The following is a 25,724-nucleotide window of genomic DNA, read 5'->3' as shown; positions in this document are numbered from 1 at the left end:
ATTATTAATTAGTTAAATTCTCCCAATTAAATAGATTAATTTAGATATTTAATTCTCAACAAGATTAAGAGTCTTGTCAAAATGAAAAGAGAAAAATTTTCCACCGAAAATAATTTCTCAACGGTCCCTCAAAACAAAAGAAAAGAAAAAAAAATCAAAACAAAAAGAATTCATTTCAAATTCTTGTTTTGATAATTGTCTCAACTCTTTTTATTTAATTTATAATTTAATTTCAATTAAATTGTGTCAATCAATTATATACTTTGGACATTCTTCTTGTTATCAAAGTTATAAAAATAGTAGTTTAATCTGTGTGATTGGTGTTTAAACTATGGCTAAAAAGAAAAGTAAACGAAAAGCTGCAACCCGAAGGAAAGCAATTGAACCATTGGATATACAATTTAATTGTCCATTTTGTAATCACGAGAAAAGCTGTGAGGTAAAAATGGATCGTAATCGGAATATTGGAAGAATTACCTGTCGAATTTGTTCAGAAGATTTTCAAACGGCCATTAATTACCTTTCAGAGGCAATCGATGTTTACTCCGAATGGATTGATGCCTGTGAAACTGTCAACTCTTAAATCTATTACGACAATGGACAAAATAATGGACTTAAATTGATCCATCACGAGTAAATAAGAAAGAAAAATCAACACAAAAAAAGCTTAATCATTAATGGTTCACACTTTCATCATGTTCTTTTCGTCATTTTCAATAAATAGTATTCATTTTTATTAATATATCAACAATTGTACATAATAATTTTTTTTTCTCACAGGTTTTTGTAAATGTTACAATTCATTTAAATGAATATGGATTAATTCAAGTGGTTTTTATGCAAGAAACGGTGCCAAGTTATCAAAAGTGATTATGATTAGTAACTGGATTGAAATTGTCGCCTAAAAAATATACAAATTATTGATTTTCCAGATTATTTCCTCCTAATTGCGGTGGAATGAGCTGGTTAATTATTTATGCCAATTATTCTTGATACAAGAAAAAAAGAGAGAAAAAGGAAAATAACAAATGATTGGCTTATTTTGATGGCGGAATTATGATGAAACATGATTGATTAATTCTTCGGATCTGTGAATCTGCTGGAACATCAATTACTTTTAGATTGGTCGATTTACTATTATTTCGTTTACCATTTTCATCGCAATTGTCATTTATTGTCGTTTTAAGTTGATTTCCGTTTGAAGATTCGATTGTTTCAATTGACTGGTCACAGTTTTGTTTAAGATTAACATTGCAACAATCTGACGATGGTTTTGGTAAAATTTTTCGCAATTTGGGTGATGATGAGACAGTTGTTGATTCGTTGTTTGATGATTTAGACTGTTCAGTTTGAACAATTCGACGACCACATCGAGTAATAGGAACTCCCATATCGACAACATATTTACTTTTATGTTTAGCATTTTCGATAAGTTCTTTGATATTATTTAGGGTTTCGATGGGAATCTCATTGTCCAAATTTTTCATTATATTGTCGACAAGCTTTTGACGATCTTCTGATTGTTCACTGTTGTTGTTATCATCGAATAATATTGATCCATCTTCTTCCATTTGAATTTCACCATCAATTTGAACATTGAATTCATTCAGATTATCAGCTGTTACTATTTCATCATTAGATGAATCAATCTCGTTGGTGGTTTCGTCTAAAAGCAATTGTTGACCTTGTTCACTTTCTTCCCTTGATTTGATACATTTATCTTTTATATTCCTTAAATCTTTCACTGTAATCATGTGTAGACGCTGAGGACTAGTTGATGAAAGTGATTCACGTATTTTGGATAGTAATTGATTCCTATCAGCTCCCATTTCTAATTTTTTAGCGATTTTAATCCGATCTTCTTTATGTAGGTTAAGATGTTTCAAATCGGTTTCATGGCCTACATGAGTTGGAATAAAATAGACCGATAGTTGTCCAGATGAATTGTTTTTCGTCACAATTAATTTAGCTGGACAAGTGCGATTAATTTTACGACTTCCTTGAGCTCTTAATCGCCGTTTCCTCTCTTGTTTTGGTAAATAATTTCCAGATCGATTACAAGTAAAGTACATGGTCTTTTGTTTACTATCCTTCTTAGAACGGTCTTTCCGATAATAACTGGCTGTTGATTTTTCCATTAAAATTTTCCATTTATAAAACTCTGAAACAAACAAATAAAGAAAAAAGTTCAAAATCAATCAATAGTAAAAAAAAAATGAAACATAGAGCAAAAAATAAATTGAAAAGGCACAAATGAAACAACAATTGTCCCAAATTAGCCAATCTCATTCAAAGCAACAATTAGCTCACCATCTTCTGTGTTGAAGAACAATTGTCTTTCATCAATGGTTAAATCATGATTATGCCTTAGATGATCAAGAAAATATTTCTCACGAGTTAAATTGTCATCACAAAGAGGACAAACCAATGAATGTAAGTGTTTAGGTGGTTCCCCATGAATTTGTCTTAAATGTCGACTTAAATTTGATTGAGCGGTGAATTCTTTGAGACACTTTTCACAAATTACCATTTTTCACCAACAAAAAGAATTAAAATTAAAAAGTTAACCAATTAAAGATGAAACATTTAACCAAGAAAAAGGCCCAATCAATTTTGTAAACAATTCGGAGATTCTGGTAACCATGGAAACGAACCCAAGAGAAAAGGCGCCAATTCAAAAAAGAGAAAATGAATTTTCAAAGTTCACTTCAATTCTTTTCTCTCAAAAATTGAACGTTTCATTAATTTCTCAACAATTAACTGATCAATTGATCGTTTCAAAATCGTTACGAAAGTTTAACTATTGAATAGCATTTTCTTTTCATCGACAAATTGGTTCATTTCCTTTCAACGATCTAACAATTAAATTGTGTTTCTCTCTTTCTCTCAATGGGTAAACATGATTAACCAACTTTTAGTTTGATTCCTTTTTTTAATTAGTCAACTCAATTTAACTAAATTGTTACTCTTTTTTCATACTATCTCCATCTATGAGATTCAAGTGAATGTTTTATCACCATGACGACGATTGATTGTTGTTGTTTTTAGATATTCAGGATTCAGATAAAAATAATTTTATGTGTCAGTTTTTTTCTCATCTTGTCAGTGACAAGTTAATCATAGTTTGCCTTTCAATTTTTACTTTGAAAATCATTCACCTTTCAGCAATTTGTTAATTTTTTAAAGGGAATTGAATTTAAATACAACAAAAAGTATAATCATGAATCCCAATTCAACCGGTGACATGGACATAATTAATGCTTCCAGAGGTGTTTGGTTAGTTAAAGTACCAAAATATATGGCAAACGAATGGGAAACAGCTCCGGCCCGAAGTGAACTTGGTCGACTTAAGATTAGCAAGTGAGTATTTAGAATAATTGATAAATCATTACAATCAGTTGATCAATTAAATCACAAGTTGACTAATTCAATTCCATTTTCCATGAACTTGCCAATGGTTGTTTTCTCTTTCAGGCCTAATGGAGTTTTGCTTGTTCTTTGCTTATTTGTTTCTCTTTAAGGTTTTCTTTTCTTTCTCCTTCATTCCTTGTTGTTGTTGTTGTTTTCTCTTTAAATCTCATTCATATATTATTTTCATTTTCATTTTCATTTTCGTTTATATCATTTGCCTCTTCGTCCTTTTCACTCTCTCACTCTCTTTCTCTCTTAACTCTCAACTAGAGGTAACACTGGAAGACCAGAAATTCTATTCGATTTATCTGGTGAAGTATTCGAACAAGCCAATTCACATAGAGCTGCTAGCGATCCAAAGATTCCTAAAGAGCATCGATTCATAATTAGTGACATTTCTCATCAACATTTAGCTGTATTTTCTTGTCCCAAAGAAGATAAATCCGGAACTAGTAGTAAACTTGTTTTAGAAGGGAATGTTGTCCAAAAAGGTGAATGTCGACCCAAAGCTGATACCAATTATATGAGATTGAAAGCCAAACAAATGGAAATCGCCCGAAGGCCCAATAAGATGGTCCTCAAATTAGATCAAACACCAATTAGTTATTTACCAGTTAATACTCGTCGAATTGAGGTAAATTACACTTACACTTTTAATCTAAATTCCACGTCATTACAATTCAATTTAGATTATTTATTCTCATTTTCCCTTCAATCGTTTTCTTATTGGACTCGTTTTTTCTTCTACCTGTTGCCTTACATCTTAATCTTCATTTGTCTCCTCCTTTCCAATCTTCTTGGTGTCGATTCAATTGAATTTCGAACTTTTTTTTTCTCCATTTTTACCATCAGGTTGACGCTGATTCTAAACGTAAAGGAGATAATAAAAAATCACGAGATGAGAAGGACAAAGTTCTTGATATGTTATTCAAAGCATTTGAAAAGCATCAATACTACACTAGTAAAGATCTTGAGAAAATTACTAAACAACCAAGCGTAAGTTTAACATTTTCACATAATTTGGTCAATCGATTAATTTTCATTAACTAATTTTCCAATAGACTTATTTGAAGACCATATTAAAGGAGATTTGTGTCTACAACACTAAGAATCCACATAAAAATAAATGGGAATTGAAACCAGAGTATAGACATTACGATGAAGAAAAAGGAACCAAAAAGTGATATTGTTTTAGAGACTTAAATTGAATTAACATTAAACAAATTCTATATACTATTATGATTAACTAACATGATATTAATGTTAGATATCATGATAACTCTGTTAAATACCTGATATTTATTTCTTGTTGAATCAATAGCAATTAATATAACATCTCACCTGTTTTCATGAGAACCATTTTCTCAACTTCAATGTTTCAAATTTCAATTTAAAGAGTTGAATTTAAAACGAAAGTCAAAATGGACAACACAATTAATTTGTCTCTTTAGAATTGTTCTTACAATGATCACTGTTGGTGGAAAGAGGAAAATGAACTGACTTAATGAACATTAATTGACTGGGATAATTAAGTTAATTGAGTTAAAGTTTTTGAGAAAATGATTCAAAGGACTCAAGTGGTTGTTGCCAAGGAAACAGGAACATTAGAAAAGCGCCAATTCAAATGAGCTGATTCATTTTAATCGATTTTCGATAAGATTTTCGATGGATATCGGGATAATTTGAAGTACAACACAAGTGGGTACACTACTGTATTTTGGAACATGATTAATAATTTGAGTTTGAATTGTTTGAATAATATGATGAGAAAAGTGAAAGAATAATTTTGCGTCTTGCCTTGATATGGAAAGAATTTTAGGCTGCTGACAATGCGGCAATTTGTGCGCGTATTTCGGCTATTTCATCGTCTAGTTCTTCTAATTCCGAATCAGAGTCAGAGTCAGCGTCTTTTAGAGATTCTTTATCGAAATTTCGTTGAGCTTCCAACATGGAGATTTTTATTCCAGCCTCAACATTGGATACTTTTAGTTGTTCGATTGTTTCTCTGGCTTGTTTATCATCGAAATCAGCTCTCTGGATATTTTCACTTAGATATTCGTCCAAATCATTTAACCGCTTCATCTCTGCATGATATGCATTTTCTCTGGTCTCGAATTCTATTTTCGCCATATCTTCTTGATGTTCGATTTGACTTAAATCTTCAGATACAGCTTTTAGCTCCGCTGCTGCTTCGTCAATAGGTCCATCCAAATTCTCACAGGCTAAGTCAGCATCGTCAATCATGAATTTGAGTTTCATGTAGTAATCAAATGCACTGAAGGTTTCTTGATTCTTTTTCTCTCTAGCTGCGATTAATTCATCCATGAGACTGGATTGTAAGGAGATGGCGTTTAAGATTTCTTTAGATTTTTCCGGATCTTGTATGAGATTCAAATCACTTTGTTCATCTGGTTCGGTCTTTAGCAATTCTTTTTTGGCTTCTAAGACGGCAGTATCTTTCAAAAATTTACTCTCATAAGCGACGTATTCAGCCAGTCGAGCATTGAAGGTATCTTTCAAGTCCTGCTTTTCTTCAGCTCTTTCTTGTAAGAAAATGGCGGCATTTTTTATGGCAGTTTGGACCTTTTTTTGGCACTTATTTCTGATTTCCTGGCGGTTAAGATGTTTACCAAGAAGATTTTTCCGCTTGGCATTGGAATGTTTATCCAATATAACAAGAATATAATGAACTGGGAAATAACACCAAGCTCTTTCACAACACGAGATAAATCTTCAAAAATCCTGGTATAGAAACCAACATCATTGGTATCATTTTTACTTTCAACATTTTTCTCGAGTTCTTTTAACATGATTTTGATTTTAACACAAGTAGAAAGGTTGAGATCCATTAAACTGGCAACTCTAGCTCGTTTAGCCAAAACCTCGGACTCATTTACATGACGTTTTAATGATGTTGAACTCATAGTTGTTGAAAAAAAAGTAAGAAAATCGGCCCAACGGAAAAGTCAAAAGCGATTAACCTTTAACAGAAAAAAAGAAAAGAGTTAATTAAAACACATGATAAACCATAGACTCAACAAAACTCTGAACCTTCAAGAAATACAAAGAATTAGAATAAAAAACTCACCTCGAAATAAAAGAAAACACTAAAAACAATTAACAGAAATGAAATGAAATAACGAAATCAATTAAATCGAACAATTGAAAAGAGAATAAAAAAATTCTCCAGAGCAACAGTTAATTCGTCAGTTACCATGACAACGAAGAGAAAAAGCGGTCAATTCAAAAAGTGAATTCGAAATTTCTCAAAATTCAACTTATATCAATTCTATTATCAACTGTGGGAATAAGAGAACATGGAATGAAAAAAAAAGAATTTAAACTAAAATGAGAATACGAATGAAGAACTAGTTTATTCAAATCCAGTGATAGAGAATTTAAAAGTTCACGAAAAGTTCTAAAGAAAAAAAAATGAACAAAACCCTGAAATCGAAGATAAAAAACTTTTCTTTCTTGACCATTGGTAATCGAAGAAATAAAAAATTACCTTTCCAAATTGATATTAGAATTAAGTGATTGGTGATGAAGATGATTTAGATCATTGGCAACTATTGTAAACACAGAATTCGGATTCACCCAAAGTAACGAGAAGAGAGAAAAAGAAGAAGAAAATGTTAAAAAGAAAGAGAACATTAATTTTCTATAAAAATCGATAGAAAGAGAGAATAAATGAAAAGAAAGAGAATGAGAGAGAAGATGAAAACTAATCACGTTAAAATGCTTTTACTCAAATCACTTTTCTACTCATAAACATGAACAGAATTGATCCAAACTGAATAAACTTTGTAACCTTCCCCTGTAAGTCAGTCAATCAAGTTACACAAACACATAGACACACACAGAGAACTCCATCCACACCCTTTAGCAGAGCACAAACTCCCACCTCGAGTCTCCACCCAAAAGTGTATCAATACGAAACAGAGAGAGAGAGAGAGAGAGAGAGAGAGAGAGAGAGAGAGAAGAAGAGAAGAAAACTCACCCACCGAATAAAAGTTCAGAAAGAGAGAGAGAGAGAAAACTCACCCACCGAATAAAAGTTCAGAAAGAGAGAGAGAGAAAACAAAAGAAACCAGAGAACAGAAAAGTCGAAAAAAAGTCGAAAATTTTTTTCATTCGAATTTCAATCAAAATGATGAAACAACTTGGAATAATTAACTGACCAGCAATTTAATTTTTCTCATGAAAAATAATAAAATGGTCACAATAATAAAGATCTCATTTTATATCATCTCAAGTTTAATCATCTGCTGATGGATAACAGTTAATTGTTAACCATTAAAAATGTGACCATAAATTGTAACCAAATTGTAATCAAATAATAACTCGATGGATAAATTTACCTTTGGCTATTTTTAATGACCACATGGAAGATAATATGATGATGAGAGACAATAACACATCCCAAATGTTAAATATATGGTTGAATGAGTAACACTTTTTTCATATCATCATCATCATCCACTTCATGGAGTAATGAACATCATCATCATCATAATCATTATCATCATCATTATACTCATTCTGTCCAGTATAACAAAAAAAACCTCGATTGATATTAATACATGAATGTTAACATTATCATTTGATGGATCCATCAAGAGGGTGGGAGTTTGAAGTTAACTTTTATTGTTACAAAAAGTGAGTCTAAAGTCAAACAACTCCCTTTTATCATCATCATCTTCTTCCTCATCTTCCTAAACAAGGAGTGAGAAATATCTGTTTCCAGTATCAGGATGTATACTAAATAAACGAGTGGTAAAAGTTTCCTTGTATTGGAAACACTGCCAATGGATGTTGAGGTTACTAGGGACCATTTGAACATCCAAATGGATACTCATAAAAACTCATCTTCCATCAATAATAATGATATAAGATCAATGGAAAGAGTGAAAGAGAAAGTGTAAGAGGGAGAGAAAGAGAGACAGAGAGACAGAGAGAGGGAGAGGGAGAGAGTGAAAGAGGAGTAAAAGTCATGGAATTATATTAATTTGATAGAAAAGCAGAAGGTCGTGTTTCGAGGTAACTATGAAGATGAGTCGCTATTTCATCTTTTTGTTGTTCGTTACTCTCGATTTGGTTAGTCTCTCTCTCTCTCTCTCTCTCTCTCTCTCTCTCTCTCTCTCTCTCTCTCTCTCTCTCACCTTCCATTGTCGAGATCAAATATTTGCCATCTTCCATTAAAATCTCAACATTATACACAAAATATTCATCAACGAGAAACCAGAAAGAGAATATGATGATCATTTGGTTGTATATCTTCATTAGAAAATAGATTGTATCAATTTCTAATAGAATTAAATTACTGATATATTCAAATGAATCTCGATGAATATTAAGTCAATAGAAAAGATAATTGAAAAATTTCTTTACAGTTCATGGTAATAACAATGGACCTGCGAGTAACATCATTCCATGTATTATATAAATATATGTTTCCTCGAAATAATAAACAGAATAAAAAAAAACTCCAACCATGATAATCATGATAAGTTTCATGACAAAGAGAATGAGAGAGAGAGAGAAAAAAATTCCCAATGATAAATATCAGTAAAATATAAGATAAAACTCTTGAATCTTTTAGCATGATGATGATAATACTCATCTAATATTCAATGATATAAAAGGTTGTTGTGAATGCGCTCGGTGGATAACAAGGAAACATCGTGACCCATTGAGAGAGAGAAGAGATAGAGAGAGATAAAGGAGAGAGAGAGAGTGGAAGATAAAAAAGCATCATCACCCTGAGAAGAGTCAACATCCATATCTACCCACTCTTGTTCAGAGTGGGAGACGAGGGAGTGACTCCAAGTGAGAGATCAGTTTACCTATAATAATACTCGAGAAGAGTGAGAGAGAGAGGAAACATTTTCATTGGAAGATTTTCCTTATTCTAACCATATTATATATTATATATTTTTGGATTCACTTTTTTATACATGTAATATTATCAGAGAACCGATATAATAATAATAATAATTGTTGCTGTTTGTTTACAATCAACGGAAAAGGAAAAGGATTTTTGTTTCTTCTCTCGTGTCCATCATACTAATTATCCTCATCTTAATCATCTATGTACAATGTGTTTCTCTCTGTGTATTTATTTTCATCACAATTAAAATCAATTGTAAGATTTTAAACTCCATCAACAATATCATGTCTACATCTTTACTTGGCTTTAATCCAACAAGTTTACCCAAATGTCATGGATGTTCAGACGTTATCCAAGATCGGATTATACTTAAATTAGGATATAACAATGAGAGACATACCTGTTGGCATTCCCGTATGTTCAATTAATCACCATGATAACAATTAAAAAAAAGCTAATTAGTCTAATTGTTTCTTTTTTCATTCATTCTCTTCGAAACTTTATTTACCTAATTTCATTTCCATAACGTGCTTGCAATACCTTACATGTATTTGTTTACCTTTCGATTGATTTTTCTTTTCATTCATTCATTTTGGAATTAATTTATTTCTCATTTATAATTATCTTTCTTTTCATTGTGATTTACTAATTATACTTTAACTATATTACCTGTGTTCCTGTGACCTTTTCGTTTACAGGGTGTCTCTTTTGTCGTGAATGTAAAACAATGCTCTCAATTAAATGTTATCTTCGTAATGGATTACCTTATTGTAAAGAACACTTTTATAAAAATTTTGCCAAAACGAGATGTGCTAATTGCGAACAGGGTAAGTGTTAATTAACCTCCTAATTAAACTTCTGAAAGGTTAAATTGTCACTAATCAAATGATATATATTGATAAATTGTTAACCCTTTCCAATAATAAGCCGTTCTCAATGTTTTCATTTACTTACATGATGATCATGAGAGGAAAAGTTTTCCTCTTTCTAAATCATAATAATTAATTGTTAACAGTTAATTTAATTGGATAAAAATGATATTATCAAATGAACAAGAATCATCTTTAAATTGAGCAATGGTAAATCAATGAAAGATTGACCTTAAATCAATCAAATGATCAATCTAATGATTAACACTTTGATTAATAGTGAACAAAATAACAATCTCAATTTGTGTGTGTGTGTAAAAGTCAAGAAAAGTTATGAATGAATTAGTTGATTAAATTAATGTTAATCTAATTATAATGATAACATTTGTAAAAGATGATTAAACCCATTCTCCTAAGACTCTGATCATTAACCATCGGCTTAATTGTTTAAACTTATCCACTGTTAACGATTTTTGCTGAGCATCTCATTGATAATCAAATTGCCACTCAGATATTACTACTACTACTATGATAATCTAAGTGATAATTTTAATAATAATAACAATAAATGGATAGAAAAAAAAAGATAAATGTTAATTCGTAAATGGATTTGAGGATAGAAAGTAATTCAAGTTGATTAGCAAGTAAAATCTCAAAGGGATTGGAGTTTATATCTTACAATCGGCTAACCTGAACATCCAAGTTAACAGATTAACTTGTGTAATAAACATCCTCCTTCATCCGATTTCCCCATCAAAATATTATCCTAGAAAACTAGGAAACCATTAAAATAGATGATCGAAATCATTATCATCACAAATGATATAATATCAACAATAACAATATCTAAAAGTGTTACATTTACTTTCACTCCATCGGTACCATTAATGTATCACCAAAGTGCCAAGCAAAATATATAAACCCTAAGGTCCCAGCGGAGGTTAAATTTAATTTGCTGACAGACTATTAACCATTAATAGATCAGGTTAAAGGTCAATTGGTCTGTCGCTGAATTAAGTGAAACATTCAGTTGACAATAATATGGATTAGTTAATAGTCTTTTTTATTTCAATTTCTTTGTTTTTTTTTTGCTTTGAATTTGTGATCATTATTATTATTATTACATTTTCCTTGGCCGATTCTCTGATAACTTTTTCTGTCCAGAATTTTATATGAAATTCAGCGTTTTTTTTACTCTTATTTGGTGATTGACATTCTCTAGGATGATAATAATTCTGTCGAACTTTTTTTTTCTCTTTCTCTTGTTTGTCATCATTATGTTGTTGCTTTCTTTTTCTGTCACTTCCTTCCTGTCTACTTCCTGTTACTTTTGATTTGTTCATATTGAAAATGATACCATAGGAATAGGAAATATATGTTTACAAGTTTTCACTTTGCACTTCCCGTTGATTGTTGTTGATTGTTAACAATTTGACGAACCTCAAAGTTAATTGATGTTGATTTGGAAACCATTTAACGGTTTAACATTGGGGCTAATTGAAGTTGACACTCGAAGTTATTTATAAGTATAAATAAATATATACATCAAAATATTATATTTATACGATTCCCTGATTCTATCGACTATTTGTCCATTAGAACTTTTCTTTTTTCTTCTTCTTCTTTCTCTCTTCTTCCCCACAATTTTCCTCCTCTTCATGGTGGACACAATATTAATGTAAAGACCAGAAGAAGAGAAAAAAAAACTTTTTTTCCTCTCCCTTTAGTTGCCCATTCCCTTTGATTATGATGACCATCATCCAGTAAATGACCAGTAAGCCAGAAAGTCAGAGATGATAAGCCTCCCTTTTGCCTTAATGGTAACTTCATTTATGATCATGATAACATTGAGTTTAATTCAATAAGCTAAGGGATGATAATGATGATGATGATAATGAAAAAACCATATCGCCACTCATGTTCACTTATCTTCAAAATACTGACCAATTCATCAAGACATTTATCCTCCTTAGACTCTCATCAGCATCACATCAAGTTGACACTTATCATCCTTTTAATTCATCAATGACTTTGTCTTAAAAAAACATCAACAAAAAAAACAACACAGAAAACGAGACTCACCTCATCTCTCTGGACTAATCCACTAGCAAGAGAAACTGTTAACACCTCAGAATTTAAATAAGAGATCAATTCAATTTCTACCAATAAGTTTGAATGTTTGCCACATTTATGATGATCGATTCTCTATCTTCATCTTCATCATCATCATCATCCTATTTCTCATCAGCTGATAGAGGAAAAACACTCACCAATTATGATGAGATACTAAAGTAAACACACTCGAGATTAACTTTAGCTTTTCATTGTTTTATCTTCCATAGGTATTGATGATATTGTTGATATAACAATCTACTCTTATTCTGGCTCAGAATCGCATGATATTTATGTTATAAATTCACCATGTTTACCGATTAATGTTTCCATGTTTACATCTTGTCCTTTTGTCCATTGGATTCATGAGTCCATTTCACCTTTGATGAGTTGGTTGCATGAAAACATGTTATTATCTCACTCTTATCTTCATCATCATCATAATTATCATCATTAGCTTAGATTATCATTGGATAAAATTAAAACATTGATACAATTTACTTACAAAATTAGATGTAAACTTTAACTGTCCTTTATGATGATGATGGTGATAAGTTTAATTGAGATGAACCAAAGGACAATCAATTAGATGAAAGAGGAAGATGAATTGAATCAATTTACTTTTATATTTTTCTCTAGTTTTAATTCATTAGAATCTATGGTTAAATATCACTAATTATCAAGCAAAATTAATTTGTTATCATTAAAATGACATAAAATTAAGATTCTAATTCGTAACCATAGCAACCGAAACCAAATTGATATTATGATTAACCTAATAAAGTTAATACGTTTATATTTGATGATGATATTGATGATCATCACTCGCTCTGTCCATTGAGACTTTCTTATCATCATCATCATCATCATTATCATCTCAAGTCTTTACTACAATTTAATGTTATCTTTAAGTGTTATCAACTAAATTGGCTTCTTTGACTAAAAGGGATCATCAATTTTATAACAATCATGATAATATATGAGAACCAGAATCGATAATAATTTAGCTCCAGCAATTTAAAAATTGTAACAATCAAAGTGATCAACATGAAAATAATCAAAATCAAATGAATATCAATTGACGAAAAGTAAACCAATCAAATTAATCTCACAATCAATAAATCAACATGTAAGGATATAAAGATCTTGATTCTATCACAATCAATATAAATTGTCAGCTAATTTTATCAGAATAACAATAATTGTCTTAATTTAAAACAATTTAACATTGAGACAATACTTTAATTGTCTCTAATTATCATCACCTTGATTTACATGGTGAAAATTAATGAAAAATTTAGCTGAAAACTTTTCATTAATTGTTGTTGTAATTACAAGATGAAAGTTTCATCATGATGATTAGTTAAACATTTTGATCAACAGACAGCAATTAAAAGTTTATCATGTTAATCATTAATTTAGCCAATTTAAGTTTTGTAAGAAAAAAAATTGTAATCAAAACAAAAACAAGGTTACAAAAAATAAACTTTTGAAATTGTAATTAACCTTAAGCTGAACCTCAAGTTAATTAGTGATGTTAATGAATGAGGATCATAACAGTAATCAAGTTAATCATCATCACCATTAACTTGATATTAATACCTCAAGTCAAAATATGTCAACATAATCAGAAACAAATGATATTATTTAATTTCATCTATCCTTTTGATAATCATTAACAATTTAAGATTAAAAGTTAATCTCATTCATCAAATCAGCAACATAATCAGTTAACAGATTAAATGATTTTCAATTTAAATCATAACCCAAAGGTATAATCATAATATTGTTGAATTAAAAAAAAAGAGGTACAACAATTTAACCTACTAATTAAGTCTTGTAATAATAACAGCAACAATTAATATCATTTGATGTGTGGCAAATTTTGTTAAAATTTATATAATAATCTTAATCATGTTTTATATATATACGAATCAGTTGATTGATATTTAATTCAATTAATCAAAGTATCTAAATTGTTTCATCTTAATCAACAGGAATCTCACCAACCGCCTTGGTAAGAAGAGCTCAAGAAAATGTATATCACCTTGAATGTTTCACTTGTATCTTATGTAAAAGGCCATTAAATACAGGTAATTACCGTTACAATTTACTAATTGTTACCAACGATCAATTGATTTACCGCAATTATCCGGAAAATTGTTCTTACAAGTAAACAAATAACTGATCATGTAGCATTGATCTTACTATTAATAGTGTTTCAATCAATCAGAATCCATGGTGATAATGAGATTAATTCATATTTAAATTTTGATGATAAACAATTGGATTAAAATAAAAGGTTAATAACCTTCCTTTACATTGATGAGAACATGATAATCACTAATAATCTGAATAATCTCATGTTTATCGTCTGAATATATGATAATCATTTTTTTCCATGAGGAAAAGTTGAAATTTTGTCGTGATAATAGTGATATGATTTCAATTGCTTCTGGTTAACGAGCATGCTCATGATTCTGGCGGTGAAAATGTTACCATGTTCAGAGATATTCAGATCCTATATTTCTGTATTATTATTACCATGGGAGTGGAACAGTTTCTTCAGAATTTTTTTTCTCACTCTTCATCTGTCTGGTGAATTCGAGGAAAACTTTTATCCCTCTTTCTTTTTCAATCCAACCGATTCATGATGAATATAATGATGATAATTTACTCATTGAGAAGACAAAAAACTCTTTTCTCTTTCTCAGAATTTCTAAGAATTCAGGTTGTTCAATAGAAAAACATCATGTGTATACCATGAGAGATGAAAATCTTTTCTCAAAACATGATAAATATGAAAATTTCCGTCAGAAAAATGATTAAGTCTTAATCTTCATCAACTATTCTCGATTTGAAACTTTAAGATAATTCAATTGCATTTGAAACCTTAATCTTGAATTTAATCAGTTCAACATCTATATTAATGTTATAACAATTGTTCACCAATGTCAATAGCCTCGAGCTATATTCCCAATTATTGTTAATCTTTATTAGTATTATTGTTATTTAGTGAAAATTAAACAGTATGGTTCAAATTGCTTAAGGTTATTTGCTGATTTACTCATTCAATTGCTTGTAATTATCTGAATCACCATGAAATTGATTAACAGTTGTTAACATATTGTAAGATTATCAACTCAATTAGTGATTTATCAATAAAAATCATCGATTGATGAGAAAAAACAGATCGAAACTAATCCAGAACGAATCTCGAAAAGTCGATAACTTTTATGGTCAGAATTTTTTTCTCGAAAAAAGTTATACATTGAATCTACAGAATAGAGAGAGAGAAAATAATGGACAAAAAGAGATTAATTTGATTGATGATGAAATTAGATGTTCACTTGAGTTGCAAACACGTGCCAATACGAGTAGCGTGAAAAAGGAGGCGCGTTCTGAGGGTAAAAAGAGAAGGAGAAAAAAATTCAAGGTGAAAAACTGAATAAACATAAATAGAGAGTAAATGATAAGCCATTACCCTCCCCACCACCAGCCACCCACTCCAATGATAAGATAATATCAATAACAAGCGAATAACGGTAAAAAATGTTGATATCACTTCGATATGGTTTGCATCATGGATCCTAAATCAATTTACCATTCGTAATGAATATAAATGTAACTCCCAGAAAATTTTCAAGGAGTCAATACATTTATACACAGAGAAGAAGCAAAAAAAGTTGGCCACGTGACTTATCCTCCCTTATCATCATATCCACTGATTATTATCAATTTGCATGTGTATCATAATGGATTCTGAAGAAAATAAAAACACATCACTTCAAGTTCACAGTCAACAATTTGTTAGCAACCAATTTGCAGCCTTAAACAATTTTCCTCTTCGAATATTGAACATTTACAATTCGAATCTGCTGTTAGATCAAAGATAGATTGTTCGTTCGTTTTCATCTCTATTTACTTTTCCTCTGTCTTTTTTTTGTGTCTTTTCGCCTTTTTTTCCTCTCTCATCATAGACAAAACCTCAGTACACTTTGTAATACTTTCTGCTTGCGTATTTACCTTTGGGATCACTCAATATTTACCATAGACTCTCTCACTCTCTCGCTCTCTCCATCATTCCCTCCCTTCCTCCTCCACCCATCACCAGCTACCTCACTTGTATTCCCAATGAACGCGTGTTATTGTTAATGTAACACTGGTGGAAATCTCATTGAAACCATTTCCATCATCTGAAGAAATAAAAAAAAATCTCTAATCATATTAAGCCATTTTTTTACCGTTATCGTAATCATTACAATCTCATCATGATTTAAATGTTTATTTACTTTCCATTTCCATCTCTGTTTATTTAGTAATCAACATTTCCATTGACAATCAAATTGTCACTTGATTCAATTCATGTGAACTGGATTAACATGTGAAGATAAAAAAACACATCAAAACTTTTATCAAAAACCTTAATTGTTGCATAGATTTGATTAGATTTTCAATGATCTATTATTAGATTGATCTTTTCACACTCTGATCAATAAACTATCGAGTCAACATTTTAATTAGTAACTTTTGTAACATTTTTATAGCAATTTATTGATTGGAAAGGGGAGAGAAAAAAGTTCTAAGACTTTTCGTCAGAAATTTTTACAATAAAAGTAAATCGATAAATCAGAATCTTTAATATTCGATAATAAAGAGAGAAAAATATTAGACCATAACTCCCACAAACTAACTCACTCTCTTCTGTAATAATGTAACCATTTGATTCTGTGGGTGGAAAAGGAAAACTAGTAACCACCTCATCTCTCCCTGAATCTTGATGAACTTCCTGTTCCTATGAATTCATATTTCATCTTTTAATCAAATTAAAATGTATCATCTTTATCATCCACTTTGTACTTTCCATGATGATGGATGCTAAGTAAGAGATGATGATGATGGAACAGCAAAAAAAAGAATAAAAAAATTATTCTTTTCTCTTCTTTAATCTTACTTTTTTTTATCCTTCAATAATTTTCTATCTCATGAGGAGGAAAAAAAGAAACAACAACAAGATGAAGACAAACTTAATCCACCTTTTATCTTCTCCCCTCTTTAACCCTCTCTTAAATCCTTCTTCTGTCTCTCTTCCACCCTGCATGATAAATCTCATGGTTGAGGTGTGGATTAGTTTGGATTACGTGAGATCAATGGGGTTTTAGTAACAGGGAGATACAAAGAGATTTGATAAAGAAAGAGAATGAAACATCTTAAGCTAATCCTTTAATCCAGTGGTATGCAAGATCCCAAATACTAATACAAATACTAAATATTAGGTGAACCTGATAAACAAAGATGAAAAGTATTATAAATATTATGGATTATATAGAGAGAGAGAGAGAGAGAGAGAGAGAGAGAGAGAGATATGAAAGAAAGACATGAGGATAAAGATGAAGATGATAATCATAAAGACAGAATATAATATAGAACAATATTTGAACCTATAAGAGTCTATGAGAATGCTGATAACATACTCACAGAACTGAATAAACACCAATGAACAGAATTCATCAACTTTATTTTCTTCTTCCTCATTTTTATCATCATTCTCTCTCTCTCTCTCTTTAGTCTCTCTCTTTTTTCTGTCATTTCTATTGTATCTTTTAGTCTATTTTTCCAAAGAAAAAAGTTTTCTATGGATTTACCGTTATTCTTGTCTGAATGATCGGTTTAGTCAAAATCCTCGAAAGCAAGTGAACTGTACTCATGAATAGGATTCAAGTGACACATAAAATCATCACCATTATCATCCTCTGAATACCCTTGTTATAAATATATACATGATATTTATATTTAGATATATTTTTTTATATCAAATTGTAACAAAAGAGGACAAAGATTAGGACATAAGGAAAGATTTTCGAACTTCTTTTCAATGGATAAAAAATAACTTTTCCATTGACGAAATCATTCATTAGAATGGAGAACATGATAGAGAATCTTTTTATTCTCTTCATTATTTAATAGAAAATTCTTAAATCTCTTCCAAAGAGACAGATTAGTAAGAGTTACGAATGATCTTTCGAGTTCTAATGAGATGAAAAAAAAAAGTTCTGATACTTTTTTTCAGAGAAAAATTTTTTCTCCCAAGTTAATTAGCTGTTATAATTAGAGATGAACTTTTTTACAAAACTTTTCATGCTCTAATGATGAGCTTACCATTATCACACAATTCTGGTTGGTGATATATTGTTCAACTAAATCAGCTTAACATGTTAAATCCTCTTGTTAATCCGATATCTTGTTAATCTGATTTTCACCAGTAAATAGGGTTTACACCAAAATGGATTAAATTGAAATGAAGCAAATAAAGTTTTCAACTAACACAATTAAAAGGAAACATTGATACTAAAATCAATTGCGAAGAGACATTAAAAAATAGCTACAATTAAGTCTAATTGTGACCAAAAAGTTTCACCTAAATATCAGCTGATTGAAACAAATTGCGCTCTAAAAGATTGATTGACCTCAGGTAGTAATTAATTTACAGAAATTTACTAATTATAACTGATTTTACATTAAAGGTGATGAGTTTTATTTAATGGAAGACAATAAATTGGTTTGTAAACCTGATTACGAGGCAGCCAAACAAAGAGGTAAATCAAATCAATTTGAACAATTAAACACTGACCAGTGTAATGATTAATCAATTTCTTATTATTTCTCAATTAATTGTGATAATATAATTTTCACTAATCACAACTTTAGAAGCATCAAATAAACGACCTCGAACCACAATAACAGCTAAACAATTAGATGTACTGAAAAGCGCTTACAACAATTCACCGAAACCCGCTCGACATGTACGAGAGCAATTAAGTCATGATACCGGATTAGATATGAGGGTTGTCCAGGTAGGAAAAGGAAAATTAGTAAATTATTATAATAATTTCCAATGTAAATTAACTAATTAATTGTTTTTCCATCAAATGAAAGGTTTGGTTTCAGAATAGACGAGCCAAGGAAAAGAGATTAAAAAAGGATGCGAACTCTGGTCAACTCGGTAAGTGGTCATTCTCATGTTTATTCATTTCAATTCATTCCCTTCATGTGGTCAACCTTTAATCTACTTATTTGTCATTCTGTTGTCAGGTCATCTATTGATAATGATAACAAATAATGTTTATTTTTTTTTCTTCTTCATCTACTAAACAAATCTAATATCTAATAGCTTGAGGGTTATCACAATTAATATCAATGAGAAAAACATTAATATCAACTAACAGTAAAAGTAACATTATTTTTGTAAACAATTACAATATTATAATCAGCAGAGCCAATGATGAATATCATCATCTACATGTTGATGAAATATTATCAACATAAAATATGAAAATGTCAAGATACAAAGAGAAATATATTATTCACATAGAGAAGAGAAAAAAAAACTTTTTTCTTCCTTTTTCCAAATGGATTGAGGTTGATTTAGTTATCGTGATTATCTGAGTGTCAAAATGTACTCTCAAAGCCTCAATATCCAACATGGTTTACATATGATAACATTGCGTGATATTATTATATCGAAAACCTTTGGAATAAAAATATTCCTCTGACCTCCGTCTGTCTTTTTCACCTAATAACAATAATAGAACAAAAAAGTTGATGATAACACACGCAAAGTAGCATCTTCGAGGCTTATCCATCTCATCATCATCATCATCATTCACCCACTCCCAATATTCCCTTTCTTTTTTTACTGTTATTTTACTTGGAGAAGATTGTGAAAGTGTATTGAGAGAGAGAGAGAGAGAGAGAGAGACAAGGGTGGAGTGGAAAATATATTTACATCATTCTTGAAACATTGATCATGATGGACCATTGGACTAGCAGAGGGATTTGATAGAGCGAGAAGAGAGTGAGAGTGAGTGTGAGAGAGAGAGACAAGGAAGATGAATGGGGTGGAGTGGGAGGACAAATTGTCCTTATGGCTCATCACTATGGTTACAATTGATGTTTATCATCCAGTGGTGATGGTGGTGAGGGAGTTGAGCTGTAAAGAGGGACAGAGGATAAATACATTCAAGTTTCACTTTCACTTATTATTTTTGTCATCATCATCATCATTTCTCTCTCTTTTATCTTCTTGCATATAAGTTAATGGATTCAAATTTTTTTCTTTCCCTCTTTTTTTTTGTTCTTCTCTTGTCTCATCATCCTTTACATTAGCTTTTCCTTTTGCCCTGCACTTTGTAAGGTTAATTCAAGCTAGTGGGTTACTCTATCATCATCTTCCCTTATCATCATTCATCCTCATATTATTATTATTACAGAATCAAAATCATCATCTTCCCTTACACTCTGTTGTCTCAAGTCAACTGTAAATGTCTTTCGGGTTTTTCAGTCAACTAAACCTTTTTATCACTTATTATCATCATAAATTGTTACTGTTGCCTACAAGCAGAAAATATAAACATAAAATCATCAATAATATTCAATTAATCAGATTAAATCATGAGCGTAAATTATATTTTCCACTATTTAGTTTCAATGAAAAAAAAGTTCAGGTCATCTGATTATCTGTATCCATTTTTATGCTCGAAAATATCGTGAAAAAAAATGACCGCTCATTTAGATCAATCTTTTTCTCTCTCAGCTCATCATCATCATTTAGTCATGTGATCTTCTCCATCCTCATCTTGTTTTCATCTTCCTCCTTCTTAGTTGAATTAACTTATCATTTCTCACCTTATTCTCTCTCTCTCTCTCTCTAATCTTCAACATGATCTTTTTCTCTCTCATTTTCTTGTTACCTTTTCAGTCTTACATTTTCTTTATTTATCATCATCATCATCTCCTTTTTCATCCTCCTTTTCCCTGTAAACTCTTATTCTTGAAAAAAAGGATAAAACTTTTTTTTCTATTCGTTTTTCTTTCTTTTTACATCTTCACTCTTTCTTCATCTTCTTCTTTCTCTTTTCTCAGATAAAACCTCAGGGAATTTATATATAGAGCTGACTTGATTCTGACAGCCTCTGAATTTCATCTTTCCACCCTCATCATCATCCTCATCTTTCCTCATCTTCATCTCTCCCTTTACATTAGTTGTTGTTTCTATTTGAATACATCTTAACACATCGTTTTTCTGCTGCATCAAACTTTTTACTTTTATGCCTTTTATATCATTCATCTTCTTTTGTTACTTTCCTTTCTTTATCTTCCTCCTCTTCCCCATCATCATCATCATCATCATCATCACAATCTCTCTCTCATTCCTCTGACAAAAATTGCATGAATCCCTTGATGGATGGATGATGTAAAAAAGGCTTCTCTATACAAAGAAACATCTCATTCTAGTCTAAATAAAGTCACTTTAGAAGTCAAATGATGATAACAATGAGAAAGAGTGATGATGAAAATGATGATAGAAGATAAAAAGAGATGATGATGATGATGAAGGTGGTAAGAGAGGGTGGAAAATGGATCAATTTCATTTATAACTTTAACAAGATGAAGACAAAGATGATGAAGGTTTGATCATCAAGCTGATTGTCATTAACCCAACAAGATACAAGATAAAATTTACACTTGAGATTAAATCACTTGTAATAATTGTCCATGTTATTTATTAGTACAAGTGACAATTTAATCAACTATAACAATTAGTAAATCTCAATTTGATGCTGTTAATTGTTTCAACACATATTCACACAGATTTAGATTCATTTGATTTGACATTGACACATAATCTTGTGTTAATCTCAACAAGGATCAGGATTATAAGATGATGATGACAATTGATACAACTTTTTATCCTCATCTTTTTGTAATAACATTTTCGTTATCAAATCAAGCAACAGGCTTATCATTATTACATAACATGATTTGACATATTAGACGTTGATTGTTGGGTATTAACTAGATAATCAAATTGAATCAAGTTGCATTATTATCATGATTAATGCCTCAAGGGCATAAGATCAACAACCTTGTAGTTGTTTATTTTTTTGTTGTTGTTAATCATCAACAATCAACTGATGGTATTATCATAAAAAACAAACTTGATTACGAAAAAAAAAATTGAAAAGATTAAGTTTAATCCTCGAAAACTAGAATTGAATTATCCTAATAGATTAACAATTGAATTGCAAATAATCAACCAGTAAACAATTAACTGTCAAATAATCAAGATTAACCATTTGCAGGTTTAATTGTGATGGTAAACAAACAAGAAAAAAAAACAACAAGAAATCAAATTAAATCAAATTAAGGTTATCAAACAATCAACCTTTATCCAATTCTCATTTCTAAATCATCATCGTAATCAACAGTTAATCAATTTGATGATTTAATCATTTAGACAATAAACAAACACCAATACAAAAATGTTAATCCTTAATCCATCAAGAGACAAGTTAATACGGGTTGATTACTTTTTGATTAGTTAATCTTATCAATTAACGGGTTAGTTTAATTTTCTAGGTCAAATCATAATCACAAATTGTCAAGAAAAAAAATGAACAACAAACAGATAAGTTGATTAATAAATGACCAACACATAATCAAGGTTGATTGGATCATCCTTTAATCCAGTAAAATGGGATAATGATGGTGATGGTTACATGAAATTAACGGTGAAATTAATTTTCTCAATTTTAATTGTCACAGGTAATCAAAGATCATCAAATCGTAATAACCTTTGGCCATCTAATCAAAATCCGTCAACTCCAACCACGGACACGATGCCTCCTTCAAATGCTTCATCCACTTTACTTGCCAATGAAACGTCAACTTCCTGTTCCTCTTGGTTTGAAGATCCAATTCTTGATTCGGAAGATGATGAAGATGAGGAAGATGAAGATTCATTGATTTCCAATCAACATTATTAAAATTTTCATTCATCAAATCATGTTGATTGTGATAACCAGGCCATTGATTATTATTACAAATAATTAATTGATGTGTGCAATGTTTTTAAATTGTAAATTTGTTTTCTCACTCAAAATTCAAGATGATTCACAAAAGTTTGACAATTAAATTTAATTGTCAATTGATTAGCTCTCTCTCCCTCTCTCTCTCTTGGTCTATCAATGATTTAATTTATTTTGCATTTTTATAAACCAAATGATCACAATTAATCTGATAATCAAATTGATCTCAAACAATTAACCCTTCATTTCATTTTTTCTCAATCAATTGGTTAATCTTAATCTTGATTTAACTGCGAGAAAAATTAATTGTTACTATCATTGTATTTACATTCATCTAAGTTAATTTACTTTTTTGGTAAATTAAATTAACAATTAACTAAATTGTAACCTATTTCTTTCTGTTAATTTGCTCATTGTTAACTTAATCATCAGGGAAAAAGTTAATTAACTTTTTTTTTCTCTAATATTTTCTCCCAATTAGATGAATATTCATTTTTTTTTCTTGCTTCTTTACTTAATTGTTTTGATGTTTTCTTTTAATTGTTTACCAAACAATTTAAAAGTATATTTTAATTTCTCAATTATAAGTTGGTAATGATTTCCTATCATCAATTTTGATTAGACCTTAATTGTGGATCAACAATCAACTCTCAATCTTTAAATCATCTTCATCATTGTTTTTTTGTCTTGAATCATCAACTTGTATTTTTAACCATTAAGTTAATTGTGAATAATTAAAAACAAGATACAACAAAAAATCATCTTCTCGCTTAATCATTATCATCATAATCATATCTTTAACAAATTGTAATTAACATTATTCAATCATTAAGCTAATCAATCATTAATCAATTAACCATACCAAGTATGATAATGATCAAATATAATTATATAATTTGAAAACAATTAAATAAACCAACATCTTTAAACAATTTGTAATTTACAATTTAACAATTAAAAAAACAAAATTGCCAACAACAAAACTTTAAGGTTAAATTGTTTACTTTTCTGATCATTTGGATACATAATAGTTAATTAATTAACCATCAACGATGAATGAATTTTTAATCATTTCTGAATAAAGATAAACGATTATTAACTAATTAACTTTTGTATTCAGTTAATTATATTCAATTGGTTGGCAATTATCAGATAATTAAATGAGATTGTTAATTGTTGGGATCAATAAGAAATAACTTTTTTCATTGTTACGATTTTGTTACAATCAAGGTTAATCATCTTAAATTGTTCAGTTAATTATGATTACTGTGTCAACACAATCACGATTGATTAAGATTAGATGATTCAATTAGGATTTGATTGTTTTTATACCTCCAAATGATTAACTATCACAATCAAGGATTTGATTTAAAATCAGTTGATTGTTGTTTTTTTTTTCATAAATGATCAACAAGTTTCATCCAATAATAATAATAATCAAGGTTTAATTGTGGTTAATTATCATTGGTGGCAATCAGATGATCACCAACAATGATTGTCAATCAAATATTCAATCACAATCAATTAGATATCTAAATTAAATTTAATTGCTTGACTATTATTAGTTTTGTTGATGATTAAAATAATCGTGAAAATAAAAAGTTGTTAACTGTCATCATTTGATTGATTAGTTAAACTATTAATTTCTCCAATTATGATTAAGATGAAAACTGGTCATTTCTTAATTGTGAGCTTGATTATGTCTAATAAATAATAATAATAATAATCAGTTGATTGTTGCAATCAAATTTCCTCAAGGTTAAACTATTAAAAAGATTCAGATAAAAGTTAAATCATCTCCATCAAAATAACCAATCAATCAAGTTTTAAATGTTAATACATCTTTAGATTATAATTGCGAAAATTGATTTAATATTATTCACAAATCTGATTATCTACAATTTACTAATTGTTGTTATATTCAAATTGTCATTAATTTCTAATCATCATTTCAAGTCTCAATTCTGTCTGGTGACAGTTTCTACTGATTAACTAACAATCATCATTTTCTGCTAATTATTTAATTCCTATTCCTCTTAAATAGTAATAAATCAATTCTGTAATCATAATAGTTAAACAATTAACATCATTAATAACATTTAATGGTTTCTGATTAAATGTTTAATTGTGAAAACTTTTTTTTCTCGTCTCACAATTTGCCTTAAGCTTTTTTTCATATTTAATTTTCTTATATTATATACTTAATTAAGTTGACTTTTAATGATACATTCCCGGGTAAAGGTTAATGTCTTTAATGTCAAACAATTTAATTGTCATTTAAATTGATTTTAATTCCTTGAAAAAAAATGAATCACTTTTAATTGTTATCAATTTAGTTTCAATTGATTCATTCATATTCTTTCCCTTAGATGGCACCACAGTCGAAAATTAATTCTCACAATTAGTAAATTGTTGTTTCTTGTGTTTTAATTAATTTTATTTCTCGTAATTAACTGATTAATGAGGTAACCCAAGTGGGTATGTTCAGAAATTGTAATGATTCAACCAAATTGTTACTTTGTCTCCTCTTAATTGTTTTGCTGTTTGACTCATTTGATTCATTTTCATGTTCAA

General features: G+C 29.8%; 5 protein-coding genes across 6 annotated transcripts; 3 read left to right on the top strand and 2 right to left on the bottom strand.

The window, feature by feature from the left end:
- Nucleotides 1–152: 152 nt before the first annotated feature.
- On the top strand, nt 153–751 carry LOC128397492 (transcription elongation factor 1 homolog). The gene has a single exon (XM_053358222.1). It carries the CDS (start codon nt 332–334, stop codon nt 581–583), a length of 252 nt encoding a protein of 83 aa, XP_053214197.1. The 5' UTR covers nt 153–331; the 3' UTR covers nt 584–751.
- On the bottom strand, nt 699–2,893 carry LOC128397486 (uncharacterized). 2 transcript variants are annotated; one of them, XM_053358216.1, is made up of 3 exons: nt 2,311–2,893; nt 1,151–2,161; nt 699–988 (listed from the first exon to the last, which is right to left on the bottom strand). In XM_053358216.1, the coding sequence occupies exons 1-3, from the start codon at nt 2,528–2,530 to the stop codon at nt 984–986; spliced, it is 1,236 nt and encodes a 411-aa protein (XP_053214191.1). In that variant the 5' UTR covers nt 2,531–2,893; the 3' UTR covers nt 699–983. The 2 variants fall into 2 exon arrangements, with proteins under 2 accessions (XP_053214191.1, XP_053214190.1); XM_053358215.1 differs by having other exon boundaries at nt 699–2,161; nt 2,311–2,887.
- A 180-nt stretch (nt 2,894–3,073) lies between these two features.
- LOC128397489 (general transcription factor IIF subunit 2-like) lies at nt 3,074–4,767 on the top strand. Its single transcript, XM_053358219.1, has 4 exons — nt 3,074–3,360; nt 3,682–4,045; nt 4,264–4,407; nt 4,473–4,767. The coding sequence occupies exons 1-4, from the start codon at nt 3,221–3,223 to the stop codon at nt 4,593–4,595; spliced, it is 771 nt and encodes a 256-aa protein (XP_053214194.1). The 5' UTR covers nt 3,074–3,220; the 3' UTR covers nt 4,596–4,767.
- A 225-nt stretch (nt 4,768–4,992) lies between these two features.
- Nucleotides 4,993–6,628, bottom strand: LOC128397490 (uncharacterized). Its single transcript, XM_053358220.1, has 2 exons — nt 6,500–6,628; nt 4,993–6,392 (listed from the first exon to the last, which is right to left on the bottom strand). The coding sequence occupies exon 2, from the start codon at nt 5,734–5,736 to the stop codon at nt 5,227–5,229; it is 510 nt and encodes a 169-aa protein (XP_053214195.1). The 5' UTR covers nt 5,737–6,392; nt 6,500–6,628; the 3' UTR covers nt 4,993–5,226.
- A 2,530-nt stretch (nt 6,629–9,158) lies between these two features.
- LOC128397488 (LIM/homeobox protein Lhx3-like) lies at nt 9,159–23,986 on the top strand. The gene is made up of 7 exons (XM_053358218.1): nt 9,159–9,715; nt 10,000–10,128; nt 14,280–14,375; nt 18,807–18,878; nt 18,991–19,136; nt 19,219–19,285; nt 22,888–23,986. Exons 1-7 carry the CDS (start codon nt 9,586–9,588, stop codon nt 23,106–23,108), a joined length of 861 nt encoding a protein of 286 aa, XP_053214193.1. The 5' UTR covers nt 9,159–9,585; the 3' UTR covers nt 23,109–23,986.
- Nucleotides 23,987–25,724: the final 1,738 nt, after the last annotated feature.

Source organism: Panonychus citri, unplaced genomic scaffold, assembly GCF_014898815.1.
Source record: "Panonychus citri isolate SS breed McGregor unplaced genomic scaffold, ASM1489881v1 Contig00033, whole genome shotgun sequence".
NCBI classification, from domain to species: Eukaryota; Metazoa; Arthropoda; class Arachnida; order Trombidiformes; family Tetranychidae; genus Panonychus; species Panonychus citri.
The sequence above is the reverse complement of the archived record's forward strand: the minus strand, read 5'-3'. Positions and strand labels throughout refer to the sequence as shown.